This window comes from Schistocerca serialis, chromosome 12 (genome assembly GCF_023864345.2).
Source record: "Schistocerca serialis cubense isolate TAMUIC-IGC-003099 chromosome 12, iqSchSeri2.2, whole genome shotgun sequence".
NCBI classification, from domain to species: domain Eukaryota; kingdom Metazoa; phylum Arthropoda; class Insecta; order Orthoptera; family Acrididae; genus Schistocerca; species Schistocerca serialis.
In genome coordinates, this window is record NC_064649.1 from 147,698,212 (window position 1) to 147,713,024 (window position 14,813).

The 14,813-nt window shown below is 39.5% G+C and overlaps 1 protein-coding gene across 1 annotated transcript in view; it reads right to left on the reverse strand.

Moving 5' to 3' along the window:
* Window positions 1-13,030: 13,030 nt before the first annotated feature.
* LOC126428011 (acetylcholinesterase-like) overlaps window positions 13,031-14,813 on the reverse strand; it is a 780,456-nt gene continuing 778,673 nt past the window's right edge. The window contains exon 10 of the mRNA XM_050089893.1: window positions 13,031-13,685. Coding sequence (XP_049945850.1) covers window positions 13,552-13,685 — 134 coding nt within the window. The 3' untranslated portion in view covers window positions 13,031-13,551. The remainder of the gene's footprint in view (window positions 13,686-14,813) is intronic.

Consider the following 14,813-nt stretch of genomic DNA (forward strand, 5'->3'; position numbering starts at 1 on the left):
GTCTTGTTGCAGCTCAACAATGCTCTTCCCTATACTGCCCATTCAGCAGTAGCAACAGTACAGGATATGAAATCTGAATGTCTTGAACGCCCGCCTTCCTCACCAAACCTCGCTCAGAGATACTTTCATGTGTTCGGAGCGCTGGACGGCAAGCATGTCAGAAGCGATGAAAATGTGAAAACCGCGATGCGTAACTGGCTGCTTTCACAACCAAAAGAATTCTAACGATGTATCCGTGCATTTCCGAAGCGGTGGAATTGTCCTGAATTATCTTACTTGCTTAATAATAAATAACTAATATTACCATTTGATTCACCCTCCTGTTATCCGAATTACTATGTTGTGGGAGTCACTAAATGAAACGCGAGTTCCAGAACATCTTATTACTGAAATTCGTTCATTATTCGTAAATAATAAAATAAGGAACCGTACTGAATGGAATGGGACAAAATTTCCGGTATTAAATGAAATTTCTCTGCATTGTAGAAGGATATTCATTACTGGCCCATAAAAGAAACACAAATAGCAGACAGGATCGAAATGCAGAATATATTACAACTATAACTGAAAAACGACAAACTGAACTGGCAGTACCAAGTCCAACATGCGTCTAGTAATTAGATAACTAAAGCTGCAATACCGTGTAACCCTAATAACAAGGAGAAACGTTGGACGTCTCTTGAAGAGTTGGCGTGAGCACTTCAGAGGCGGAAAAGGCCAAAAGCCCTGATCCTTGAGGACGATGACGATGTTGCTACTGCTAATGATGGTAATTCAATTCTGGAATGATTCCGAGCTGAGAGACAGTGTTATGTAGACACGAATCAGAGAGCAACGGGAAGAAAAAAATTCCATCGGAGAATGTTGTCGGAGTGTTAGAGGAAGTGTATTTGTCCCTGTTTCCTTTAGAGGAAGTGTATTTGTCCCTGTTTCCTAACACGCAGCGAACCTTACAAAACTTTTCCAGGGTCAGCCTGGAGCGGTGCCAAAGTATGTGGAAGGCGGCCAGGCGAAATCGCTGTTTCTCCGAAGTATCAGCTGGGTTAAAGTCTGGAGTGAAACTCTGGTGCATTTACCAGCTGAGGCGATCTATGTCTGCTACGAGCCAGCACTCTCAGGCAACTGTATGATGCTTTCATTAGCCTTTCATAGTTTGGCATTCTGGAACTGCGACCTTCATTAGTACCAGCTGTTTAAAAAATCTTTAAACATTTAACGTAGTGGTCGAATAAAGTGGTACTGATCATTCCCATTATTTCGACGACGTAAGGACGTAGATAATCATTTCTATATCTCAACCAAAGAATCTGAGTGGATCCAAGGTGTTCATTATTCTTCACTAAAGGTAGCAGTCTTATCACATATAAATAAAGAAAAATTAAACATATCAGCAAAAATCCACAGTGAAAATATGTAACTGGGAATCAAAAACTAAAGGTACCTAAAATGCTGCCACTTTTCCTAGGGACAAAGAACAAAAAGAGATTATTATATACTGCCTAACACCTGCTGATGATTTTGCTACACTTTTTGAAAGCCTGGCAGAGGCAACATAACAGAATTAAGAATCCCTGCATGGAAACCAAATTTTATGATAAATATAAGAACAGTCAACATGACAGACTTAAGAATCCCTGCATAGAAACCAAATTTTATGATAAATATAAGAAGTGCTCCAAAATATTTAATAACAGATACAGGTCAAATCCAAATGTAAAAAGTATCAAAAATTTTGGGGATAATATTAAAAAAATGCTGCTTCAGAGGAAAGGATACAAAAGATGGAAAAGACGTATGGTATAACTAAGAATGCCTAAAAAGTTGTTGTCTAAAAAACTTAAAGACCTACGACGTAGAAGTGAAACCAAAATCCCTGTATGCTGGCGAATGTCTCGTACTAATCTATAAGCATGATAAAGTAGAGATCATTAGAAAGAAGAACTGTACTGAAAATAATAGGTCCTCAGAAGCACGCATCGCATTGGAAATTAAAAGTAAAGGTGAAATTTATCAGAACATAGAAAACATATTAGAAACAATAAGACAGAGGAGAGGACATACTTACAGAATGAATGACAATAAACTAACAAAGCAGATCTTCAAATACCTTAAGGAAAAGTAATGGATAATCAGCTCTATTCAAGTGGTGGAAGAAAATGTCTGAAGGAAGGAAAAACTGAAACTATGAGTAAATACTGATAGAAAAGGGAAGTGTAACGGAAGATTAAGAGCTTTAATTTGAAGGTAATGCGTAGGAGATCATAATGCAGAGAAAAATAAATGTCCTTATGCACGAACTGATCACAGTGGGACATTGTAACACTGTACATACGTATCAAAATAAAAACAACATTAGATACAAGGGGTCTCATGAATATTTGTAAAACCACATCCAGAACATATTAAACGTGAATTATACGTGCGCCAACACGAGTGAAGTGTTGTTGTAACATAAATTTGGCACAAACTACCACATAAAATGTACCTTTTAATCGAAGGTTTTCGCGGACGCATCCTCTCATAAAATTTTTCCAGCGTACGTACCGTGTCAAAGGCGAGTTATAATTCGAACTTTCGAAGATATTCACCATGTTCTTCATCAGGAGATGTTCATTTTCCACATTTGCGCATGTGGTCTCCATCCTCCAGCTAATGTTCAAAATGTTCAAATGTGAGTGATATCTTATGGGACTTAACTGCTAAGATCATCAGTCCCTAAGCTTACGCACTACTTAACCTAAATTATCCTAAGGACAAACGAACACACCCATGCCCGAGGGAGGACTCGAACCTCCGCCGGGACCAGCCGCACAGTCCATGACTGCAGCGCCTGAGACCGCTCGGCTCCAGCTAATGTCAATCTTCCAATAGTCACTCGAGTAATAACAAGCTTGAATATCGCTATAAATGAGGCAGAGTTTGCTCCCAGCAAACAGTCAACTCCTGATATTTTCGAAACCTCAAGTTCTAACTCCCACTCGACACAGACTCTACACCATAAGATTTTACCCGGCAATCTAGCTTATTGTTTTAATCGGTTTTAATTCAGTCACAACATTTACAGTTCGGACCCCAGCGTCATTTGCACGCGAGAGCCGCGCGGGATTAGCCAAGCGGTCTAAGGGCGCTGCAGTCATGGACTGTGCCGCTGGTCCCGGGGGAGGTTCGAGTCCTCCCTCGGACATGGGTGTGTATGTTTGTCCTTAGGATAATTTAGGTTAAGTAGTGTGTAAGCTTAGGAACTGATGGCATTAGCAGTTAATTCCCGTAAGATTTCACACACATCTGAACATTTTTTTGTACGCGAGAATATCGAACTACTGTATATATACGATATAACAGGATATATTTTGACTTAGGCATAGGCACGAAATATGGGCAGATTTTCCAGTACTTGATATTACACGTAATTCTGACAAACATGTCGCTAAAAGAGGCATATCAATATGAGTAATAGGCCTTAACTCGGGAATGAAATTGGTGAGAAGTCACTACATGGAAGTGGATCAGAATGTGCGGGGCCCCGAAAAAGAGGATAACGTGTTTGAGGTGTGGTGTTGTAGAATAGCAACGTTATTGTAGAAAATCCATCGAAGAAAGCAGTAAAACGATAGTATTAACTGTAAATCATGATTCTCATGCTGAGCACTTACACGAAATTGATGTGTACGTATTTCCCAAACACATAAGTTGTAAGAAAGAGGACACAATTACGAACGTGACAGTTTTCTGCTAGTCAAAAATTACAATTTCAAACTTCACCCTTTTGGAACATCGTCTTGGGAAACCTGGAAATGAATGGATATGTATCAGTGTTAATGATGTTAAATACATAAATAAGGAAAACATTTAGTCCATTACAGTGTCATAAAAGAGTTTTGGTAATGGCTGGCCTAGCTAGTTCCATTGCCTCACCGGGCGAAAGCTAAAATATATTTATATCCAAATGAACGCTCAGTAGAGGAATTCCATACAAAGGTTTGCACAGACGGTATACGAACGACGTAGGGTGTGGACAAGACTGTATATTCTGTGGCATGGACAACATTCCAAACATTGATTTGTCAAAATTCCATGACGACAATGTGTACCCCTTTAATACAGTAATGCCCTAGAAAGTATCGGCACTAAAGTAAATGAAGAGTTACCTCTGGATGCCAAATAGCGCTTTCAGATTCCGTTACGCAGTTAGAGAACAAATTCTGTGAAGAGGCAGCTAATGAATTCTGCCAATGTAAATTTATTCCCGTACCTGAGTGTAGGCCAGGTGTATGAAAGTACCGCGCAAAGCAACAGCGGACGAATATAGGGAAACAAATGCGCCAATTAATTAGTCCCTTCATCGCAGTTTTTCCATTTCACTCCCGCTAACTCCACAGACGAAACACGTTTATCGCCATTTGCTTTACTCCACATTGCGCGGTACCACATTCAGACTGGCTCTTGAAAGGACGTGACCGAAAAAAAAGAGAGGAATGACTTTGACGTCATCCGGAACGTAATGAAATGCGCCGCAGTGAATGGCGGAGATCAAAAAGGGTGACGAGTGTGTGCGTGTGTGTGTGTGGGGGGTGGGGGGAGATTAAATTCTGAAACTTGGAGGCGAATGCGAGCCCTTTGCGGTGCGACAAGATGTCTGCAGTCGAGGCTGACCTACATAACACTGCGACCGAGTAAACTAATGTGCACGTTTACAGGGCACTTGTGTGCAGTTTTTATGCTTAACTTGAGTGATTACGGCGAGTTCTGGACGGACGAGATAAGAAAAATTTACTACGCTTTAGTCGCGCAAAAGGTCAATCAAGATGTAGAAACTGTCCGACATCACTTAAGAAACAGCGACGTAACAAATTTGGCGTAGTTCAGTAGGAGAAAAAAAAAGAGGAAATACCACAAGAGCAGATAGCGGATAGCAAGGAACGGATGATAAACGGTAATAGTTTCATCGGCGTAACGTTTCCGAGTAACGTCTGCGAAGCATAAAAGCTGTTCTATAGAATTTGTGCCGACGGAGCGAAGATGGAATAGCTAGACTCGAGGCAGAGAATATACCTCGCTTCTGTCCAAGTGTATCGCATGCTTGTGTCCCATTCCTTTAAGCTGGCCTAGGTACGTGATCAATGTTGCAGAGTGACTGTTTTTTTCTTTTCCTTTCGAGCATTCCTTGCCAAGCAGTGCCTACGTACCATCAAGTTATAGATTCATATGTTTGACGAAAATAATTTTGTATCGCATCTAAAATTTTTGACTCGATACAAATCGATTTTCGTGCAATGAAACTCAGTTTTAAATTTACCACGGGCTATAAATCGATTTTCGTTCAAGATATAAATTTAAGAACAAACTATATCTCCGACACATAAATCGAAATTGTTAACAACGACGCACAAGTGCGACAAAAAGCGGGACATCTTTGAAAATAATACTTAACATTTTATAACGTAAGAAAGAATTATAGTGCAACCAAACATTATACATTTATGTAATATATACAGTTTGATTGTATCTAGCTACCACTTGACAATGAGCGAGCCATCGGTCTCGTAGCAGCAAATAAAATATAAAGAAAGCATCTCTGGTGGATTATTATTCAATTGCATTTTTTTCTCTTTTCAAAATATCCCTGCAAGTTCCCAGCTACCAGTTAAGCCCATGAACAGAAAAGTTTTGCGCTGGGATCATGAACAGGACATTAAAAGTAACATCAAACTATTACGAGAGAAAAAAAAAATTATTTTCGTAGAGGAACATCGACAATAGACGCAGTGTTTGTGATGAAACAAATAATTGAAAACGTGTACAGTTCAATCGAGAGACGAACTCAGCATGTCTTGATTTGGGAAGAGCCTTCGATAAAGTCAACACGTAAAAACTGTGCTGCATAAAGAAGAGGGCACCCTATCCGTTCAATAAACACCCTAACACCCTAAGAAGCGAATGTATAAACACAACAATCAGGTCAGATATAAATGGAGAGCTATTAGCGCATTTCATCAGTAACAGGCTATCAGACAACGGCGCAGCATTTCATCCAAGCTATATATATATATATCAAGAATTCAAAGTTGCGATGCCTAATTTTTGACCTCTCACCAGCTGTATGAAGAATAAGGATGCAGGCACCAGATACTTCACTATTAAACGCTGATCAGCCGTTATCGGAGTCCTTGTTATAAGTAAACAGTGAAACTACGTACGCAACACAAGTTCTACAGTGATTCTGACGGCAGCAGGAACTGACTTCAAATACTTTGAAAACAATTAGCGATACGGGAATCAAGCATTATCATACATGCACTCACAAGGTACGTTACCACATAATATGCCATTACAGAGACGAAACTTATTCATGTATTCAATAGCGGTGGGCACCCTAAAACCACTTGAATCTTTCTCCTTTTATTTTCTTACGACAACAATCACCTGTTTGTACCAGTCGGTGATCATTAACAATCTGTCTGTAGATACGAAAAACGAGGCAGGAAGAATTGTTGCGGAATCTACGAGATCTTCCAAATAACAATCCATGCAAAGAAAAGAAATGAATGCAATTGAAACTGCTTGGAAGATTAGAATTGTGTGCCGAACCGTGAATTGACACTGTAACATTCAGTTTCAAATCAGCGCACTCTACGCTACAGCGCAACATTAACTCTGGAGACAGTCCTACCAAGCTATGAATAAGACATAGCTCAGCGGTGTTCTCTCTTACGGGAGTCCTAGTCTCTTATAGTACGCAGAAGCACCTCTGTGAAGTTTGGAAGGTAGAACATGAGGTAATGGCGAAAGTAATGCTGTAAGGCGGGTCTTGAATTACGTTCGGGTATCTTAGTTCGTACTTTCCTGTGAAAGGCAACGACACCAGGTTAGCGTCAAGGGCCAACACACACTTTTAATCAGCCAGTAAGTTTTAAATCACATCTGTTGCGCTGCACAGTAAAAATTCGTTCTGAAATAATAAAACTGTGCCTCAAAGCACATGCAGGATGTGACAAGAAGCTTCATTTGCGTTGCCAACAACAGGTAGAGGTCACGTCTTATAGGAAGGGTGCTATCAGCTGTTTAATTCCTAAGAGGAACGGCGATGGTATGTCGAAAGACATATAAATTTAAAATTGTGAAGTGCACCTGTAATAGTATACCTTGTAATACTGGTTTTATGACAACTAACCATTCAAATACAACATGTGCAGATACTTGCATGACGTAATGTGCCAGCGCATAATTTTTTTTACCGTAAGCTTTTACTAATCCAGGGATATTGTATTATCTGATTAATGACTGCATTTAAGTTCTAACTTATTATTAGTGAACTGGATTGCTGTTTCTTCCGTTTACTTCGATACTATAAAATGGTCTATGACCGAAAATGTACAACAGTACCATGAATAAAAAAGTTACAGTTGCAGACAGTATAATATTTTAAAGTGATAATTTTTAACAATTTTAATCGATACTGAAACGAGGGGGGCTGTAGCTTGGAGCTCTACCGCCTTTTGTTGACTACCCAAATGAATGGGATAATCACAGGCAAAAAAGTTCCTTCAAGGAAGTCTACATGACGGGAAGCTTTTGAAGCAAAGATGATCACAGTTGTATTTGTTGTCATATCATGGACTAAGAATTTTTTTAAAAATTACACCATATTCGTCATGGACTATACTATTTATTACAATTTCCACGATTGCAATTACGACCAAAGGTCCATTTTCAGGTGGTTAAAGGTGTTGAAAACAGAGCAGTTGCCAATACTAATTGCAACATTGTAATTCATCATAACATGTAAGCTTTCACGGCCGGCGTCTTCATTAATTAAAACTTCTGAGGTGAATTGCCGTGGTCCATATATAAAACTGCTTCTCCTTCGTGACGTTTCGTTGTCTACTGCAGGCAACAACTTCTGAGGTGAGTTAGCGACTGACTGCCAGGCGCTGGATGTCCCACTTATATAGAGCGCTTAGTTGGCGCCACCACTCATCACGTGCTTTCGACTTTAAAACTATCTCTGGCTAGTGCCATCTCTCTCGATTACAGGTAATCGATTGTCACCTCGTTGGTACAAAGTCTATCGCCATATCTCGTCTAGTTTTAATCATTCTTTTTTATTAAAATTATTTTCGTGCTTGTAGATCTCTATAGCTTCTCTATACATGTGAATATAATAATGTGAGGTCCTACCTATCACATTTGTCTCACTAAATTTTATTTCGTGATCACCGTCTTTGAAAATGTGTTCCGCTACAGCTGATTTGTCAATTTGTCCCAATCTACAGTTCCTTTTCTGTTCCGTTAGGCGGGTATTAACACTCATTTTAGTTGTTCCAATATAATACGGAACACAAAAGGAACTATAGATTGGAACAAATTGACAAATCAGCTGTAGTGGAACACGTTTTCAGAGACGGTGATCACGAAATAAAATTTAGTGAGACAAAGGTGATAGCTAGGACCTCACATTATTATACTCACATGTATAGAGAAGCTATAGAGATCTATGAGCACAAAAATAATTTTAATAAAAAAAAAAATAAGGATTAAAACTAGACAAGATATGGCGGTCGACTTTGTACCAACGAAGTGACAATCGATACCTGTAATTGAGAGAAATGGCACTATCCAGAGATAGTTTTAAAGTCGAAACCACGTGATGAATGGTGGCACCATCTAAGCGTTCTATATAAGTGGGACCACCAGCGCCTAGCAGCCAGTCGCCGACTCACCTCAGAAGATGTTGCCCGCAGTAGGCAACGAAACATCAGGAGGGAGAAGTAGTTTTATATATGGACCACGGCAATTCAGCTCGGAAGTTTTAATTAATGATTGTTATTCATATTATTGATTTTGACAAATGATGTGTTTTCAACATCTGTAATAACTTGGGAACTACCCAAGGTCGAAATTGCGATCGTAGAAGTTGTAATAAGTAAGTGGTGAATATGATGTCATTGAATAAAGATGTATCAGTTTAATTAATGTCTTCATTTCAGGAAAGGTGGAGTCCACTGTCACAGGTGCGACTCGTTGTTAGTTTTCGTTACGTGCAGGCCGCACTTTGCACTGCATTCGCAGAAAAGAATCTCAGTGCCACCATTTGTCGAGGCCCCGAGAGGACTGCGAGTGCTGGCCCCAGAGAAGATGACGGCCCTCTTCGGAAGGGTGGCCCCGGTCGGCCCTGATCCCCACCGAGGCAACCGAGCCCTTCCTTCCTGTCTCGAGGGCGGCAGACTGCGGCAAGATTTGTGGGGGGGAAGAGGAGCAGTAGTGTGAGAGCAGGGTGGAGTGGAGGAGCAAGTTGTGGAGGTGAGACGTGCGCCGCGGGCTGCCTACCCCTGCCCCTGCCGCTGTCTCTCCGGCCCCCCGGTATTGATCTATCGACTGCGACGCCTGCGGCGGTCAAAAGAGGGCGAAAAAGGAACAGCCCAAACCTCCTGCTGGCCTTCAACTCGGACACACCCACAGCCACTCGGCGTCTGGCAGAGACGCCCTCTCTCTGTAGACCCACCGTCAAGCAACGGCCGAGCATACCTTAACCGGCGGCTCGGAGATTCCAAATAAACTTCGAATCACTTAAATTCCTTGCATATTTCACTAGTTGGCTCGGCAACAATGTTTCGGTTATGTCTAGCTCATCCTCAGGCGATCAGATAGTCACAACGTTTTCATTGCCTTCGATACCATCTCTAGAAGCACGTTTTACTGTATCTGTTAAATGGCAACCAGTTAGGCTTTAAGGAAGGTAAAGGCATCAGAGAGACATTTCAAAAGTTCCGCTTCATACTGGAAACAGATCTTAAGAAAAACCAAGAAATATTCATAAGAAGGTAGCATTTTGCCGCGTCTGCTGTAACTATTTTATTGGTTCACGATTACTTTCTGCCTTTTAGGTCACTTTCAAGTGAATATATGTAGAAAACAGAGCATACTATATTACTGTCACGAATAGAAGCGTAAAAGTGTGAATGCAACTTATTAGACGGATGGTTACCTGTTGTAAAAATATATGCACTGAAATGACAGAGTCTTTAAATTCACATTCTCTCTTTGTTTGGTTCACATATGTGCTGTCTGTGTTTCTAAAAAGTTTCACTTATATCTTTCTATTCGTGGAGGTAGCGTATTGTGCGCTCTTTTATATAGAACATCACTTCAAAATTGTCCAAAAGACGGAAACTAGTCGTGAATCAATAAAATAAATACAGCAGACGTGGAAAAATTCCTACCTTCTTGTAATAACTTTATCTCTGTGACGACCAATGTGAAGAAAAGGAAATTCATAGGATTTATCTGCCTAGAAAAAGTATTCTACAATTTTAAGTAGTACAAGATATTCGAAATCCTCACGAAAACGCTTTTAAGCTATATGGAAAGATTTGTAACATAAGGCGTGTACAAGAACCAAAATGGAAAAATAAGAATGGAAAACCAAATATGAGGCGCTCAGATCAGAAAGTGTATAAGACAGAAATAAAAAAAAGGTTTAGTCAAGAGTGGGATTAAAATTCAGGGTGGAAGGATATCAACGAAAAGATTCTCTGATGATAATGCTGTTCTCAGTGGAAGTGAAGAAGATTTGCAGGGCACACACTACGGACTGAGAGTAAAACAAAGGATGATGAAACTAATGAGGAGAAGTACGAATGAGCTTTGTGATAAACTTAACATTAAATCTAGTGATGTAATTCAGCTACAGTGGAAATGAAAATGGCACATAATGATTAAAGGAACGTGGATGTAAGAAGCAGACTACCACAGAAAAATATGGGATTTTCAGGTAAAAGACGCTTGCTACCACGAAACATCAGCATTAATGCCTCGATGTTAACTACTATTAATGGAATCTGAATTTTTGTTTACGTCATGAAGCCAGAAGCGATAGTTCACTCATTGAAGCTATACGAGGTTTCGCAATTGTCATGAAAATACGGAAGGTATATTTCTTTAGACAAACGTGAATCTCAAAGTCCACATAGTTTTAATCATGGTACCCTAATCTCATTGTATTACTGACTGTTTGCACTGTCAAAGGGATTAAAATTAAATTGACCTTAGAGGAAATGAAAGACAGAGTGAAGGTATTACACTGCAGAAAACGGCTAAGTGTCACTACAATTACCAACAAAAAAGTTTAATGTATCCATCAGCATTTCAACGATATCTTTAGTTCCTTTTCATGTTAATATATTCATATATTCAGTAACTGATTCACTGTTTTCCATTCTTCTTTTTTGTTAATGCGACTTCATTTCACTTCCTCATTTGACTGGTGTAATACAATTCATTTTTGCATTTTCTATTGCATTTCACTTACTGATATTTACCATTCTATTCACTGGTGTGCCTTCTGATTACAATTCGCTCCACTGTTTATGACATAATCTGTTGCAGTGTTTATGATATACTCTGTTGATTTTCTGTACTGTAACTGTGTTATCATTCGGTTAAATTGGGTAACGCAATAAACCTACATGGTACCCATTTGGAAACTACTTCCGAAAAATTAGGAAGTATGTAACAATGAAGCTGTTTCTGTCCTTCTCTTTTACTCTACAATTACAAACAAAACACATGTTAATCACTCCATGAACCTCAAATGTATATCTGCAGGAGAATAAGAAGATTCACCGGAGAATCGGTGAGTAAAGGAATATATGGAAAACACAGACAATAGGAGGGGACAGGATGGTAGGACATCTGCTAAGACATCAGGGAATAACTTTCATGGTACTAGAGGGAGCTGCAGAGGGTAAAAACTTTAGAGGAAGACAGAGATTGGAATACATCCAGCAAATAATTGAGGACGAAGGTTGCATTTGCTAATCTCACATGAAGTGATTGGTACAGGCGAGTAATTCGCGGCTGACCACATTAAACCAGTCTGAAGACTAATGACAAAAAAAGGAATATTGTTATGTTAACTACCAGGTAGTAGGATGAATAAAAGGGGTATGAATAAAATAAGCATGCTATGCAGTGAAGAGGATACCCTTACTCCTTAAAGGTCACAGCAATTTAAAATCACTTTCCACATTTTTAGCCCACTGTTCAAACTTCAAATATTTCATTTACACGAGACTTCTTTACGAATTATTGCGTTTCCCTGTGTTCATCATCAAAATTATATATTGCCTTTTATTTATTCGACAAAAGCATATTGTGTGTAGAAATTCAGGCATCTCTGTGCTCGCAGTGAAGGAATACATGAAATGTAATTCACATGAGACCTACTTTATAGTGAACAACTTCCTCTGAAAAGTATCAGTAACAGAATATGTAGCTACAGAACTATCTTCTTCTTTCCATAGTAAGAGATAAAATGTTTAGGCACTAGACGCTATCCTAGACGAGACATTATTGTAGGCAGGTTCTTGAAAGTACTTCATCAACATCCCAGACGTTGAGTATACAGTAGAAAAATGAAGACATCCAAACACCTTTTTTTTGCACTGTACAGTTTCTACGAAGAAGACCATTTCGCCCACGTCAGAATAAATTCTGAAAATACTTTAAGTACTACTATATCTCCACTGGCATGGCATTGGCCACAATTTCAGTAGAAAAAACTCGAATCCCACATTAGTCATTTCAAAAAGTTACATACCATTTCCTCTGAAAAAATGCGCTAGCAGAATGTTACATTCCATTTTAGTTATTTCTTTGTAAAAAGTTGATTCATTACTTATATTAAGAAATTTCTTACACATTAGTGATATGTTTGAAGATTTGTCTGAATTCATTCGAAGTTATCATGATATGTACAGTACAATTATCAACTGGAAAATATCCAGAGCTTAATGTCAGCTGATTGTTTAAACAGTAAATAATGTATTGATATGTCATTTGTCATACTCTTGTAATGGTGATACAGTTTTTCTGTAGAAATTCTTATAAAGACTATGTGCAATAATTATATTTATATATGGGATGTAAGGCATTACTAAATCCTACAAATTAGTTTGTTATAGTCCACAAGTTGCTTACAAATTTCGTTGTAAAAACTAATAGTTTGAACAGTAACCTATAGTTCATCTGTGGACTATGTAATAATTCGTGTTATTATTCCTTCCTTAACCCATTCATGTATAATGTAAACATAGCTACCTCCTTAGAAAAGGAGTACAACAGTATCATGCCCATTACATGAAAATGGGCATCTCCAGTGCGAATCGAAAGTGTACAACACGATAAGAAAGCTCCACTGCGATAGATCTGAGATTTTTTGGCATTTTTGTTTTTGAATCACCTCCTCTAGTGGTAGATACAAGACCTGACTGACCGCTGCAGTCAAAGTGATCGCTATTCATTGAACTGCAGCTTACACAGCAAACTCAACTCCTGCGAAGCTACTAGTCTCAAGAAAAGCTCTTTGATCTATGTTACTCCAAATATTCACCCTACCTTTGACATTGCGACATACGTTAAACGTACCCGATCCTCCACAACACTTCCTGCACCTCCTTTATATACGGTAAATAGTCGACGTTATTCTAATCTTTTTTAATTTCGCAGGGTGCTGACAGCACCGGCGCCCAAGGCGGTCGACAGCCGCCATGTTTAGACCGTGCCAGGGAGCCCTGCAGCTCCGAGGGACAGAGGTGTCAGTAGTGCCAGAAGTGGCCACAGCGGGACGCTGGCGCTGGCGTCTCCAGAGACGTTAGTCAGTGTTCCGCTGCACCCTCGCTGCAGATCTGAAAAGAAGCGGGCAGTTAGTGTTTAGCGGAGAAAGGTAAACATGCTTGAAAGTCAGCTGGACATCATACGAAACAACCCAAAACTGTCCTGCAGAGCCCCAGAATTTCCCGGACCTCACTGTGGGGTTCCACGAAATCTACGTGCCATTTTTCGTAACATTCAAAAAAGTAACTTAAATAAAGTAAATACTACGACATGGACTGGCATTTTCCGAGTCTGGATTGACGCCAGCTGTTTAGAACACAGGAAAAATCATCACAGACTGGGAATCGAGCCTGTATTTCCCACTTACCCAGACTCTGCGACATATGGAAGTTTGGATCGGTCCTGGAGGCTTGTTCATACAGCCTAAGTGGTTAACGTAACTATTAAGGTGTGAAAATTATTAGACTCAAAATGAAAAGTTTGGTATTTTCTAGTTTCTCTCACTCTGGAATTATTCAGCCATGTGATATCGGCATTTTCACTCGATTGCACATATATGACAACATTTATCTTTGCTATTGGCAGTACTGTGCCAACAACAATGTTGACAGCACTCTCTAAGCAATTAACTGTTACTGTTGAAGCAGAGATTGCATGGTAGCAGCTGTTTTGTAGACAGTTTAATTAGCTGAAACTTACTTAAGGTGCATCTTATGTTTAATGCATCATAAAACAATTGATGAGTATATCTACTTGCATTTTAGCCATTAAATAGAAATAATTTTGGTTATTATCAATAATCATTTTGTCCGTCAGATATTTGTTGATGTGGATCGGAAAAGTGATCTGTCACCAAGAAAAGTTGCTACAATAATATTGTTACTCGAAGAAAAACGGTAATCGAAGCGTTAAATAGCAAACAGGTTATAAATTTCACAAAAATCTATCAGTCGAATTTGCCAGGCCGTGAAAGACGGCCTTAATTTCAGTCCTGCACGTCGAGGAAAATGTGGACACAAGAGAAAACTCTCCCCTAGAACTCATCGCAAACTCGTCCAGATGGCGAAAAACAACAGCAGAGCTACCAGTCAAGATTTGAAGAAGGCTCTGGAGAGCTTTGGAGTCGGTGTTTGTACCTCCACAGTCCGCAAAACTTACCCCTGAAATGAGTGCAAAGAGACTTAGATGGGCTCATAAGG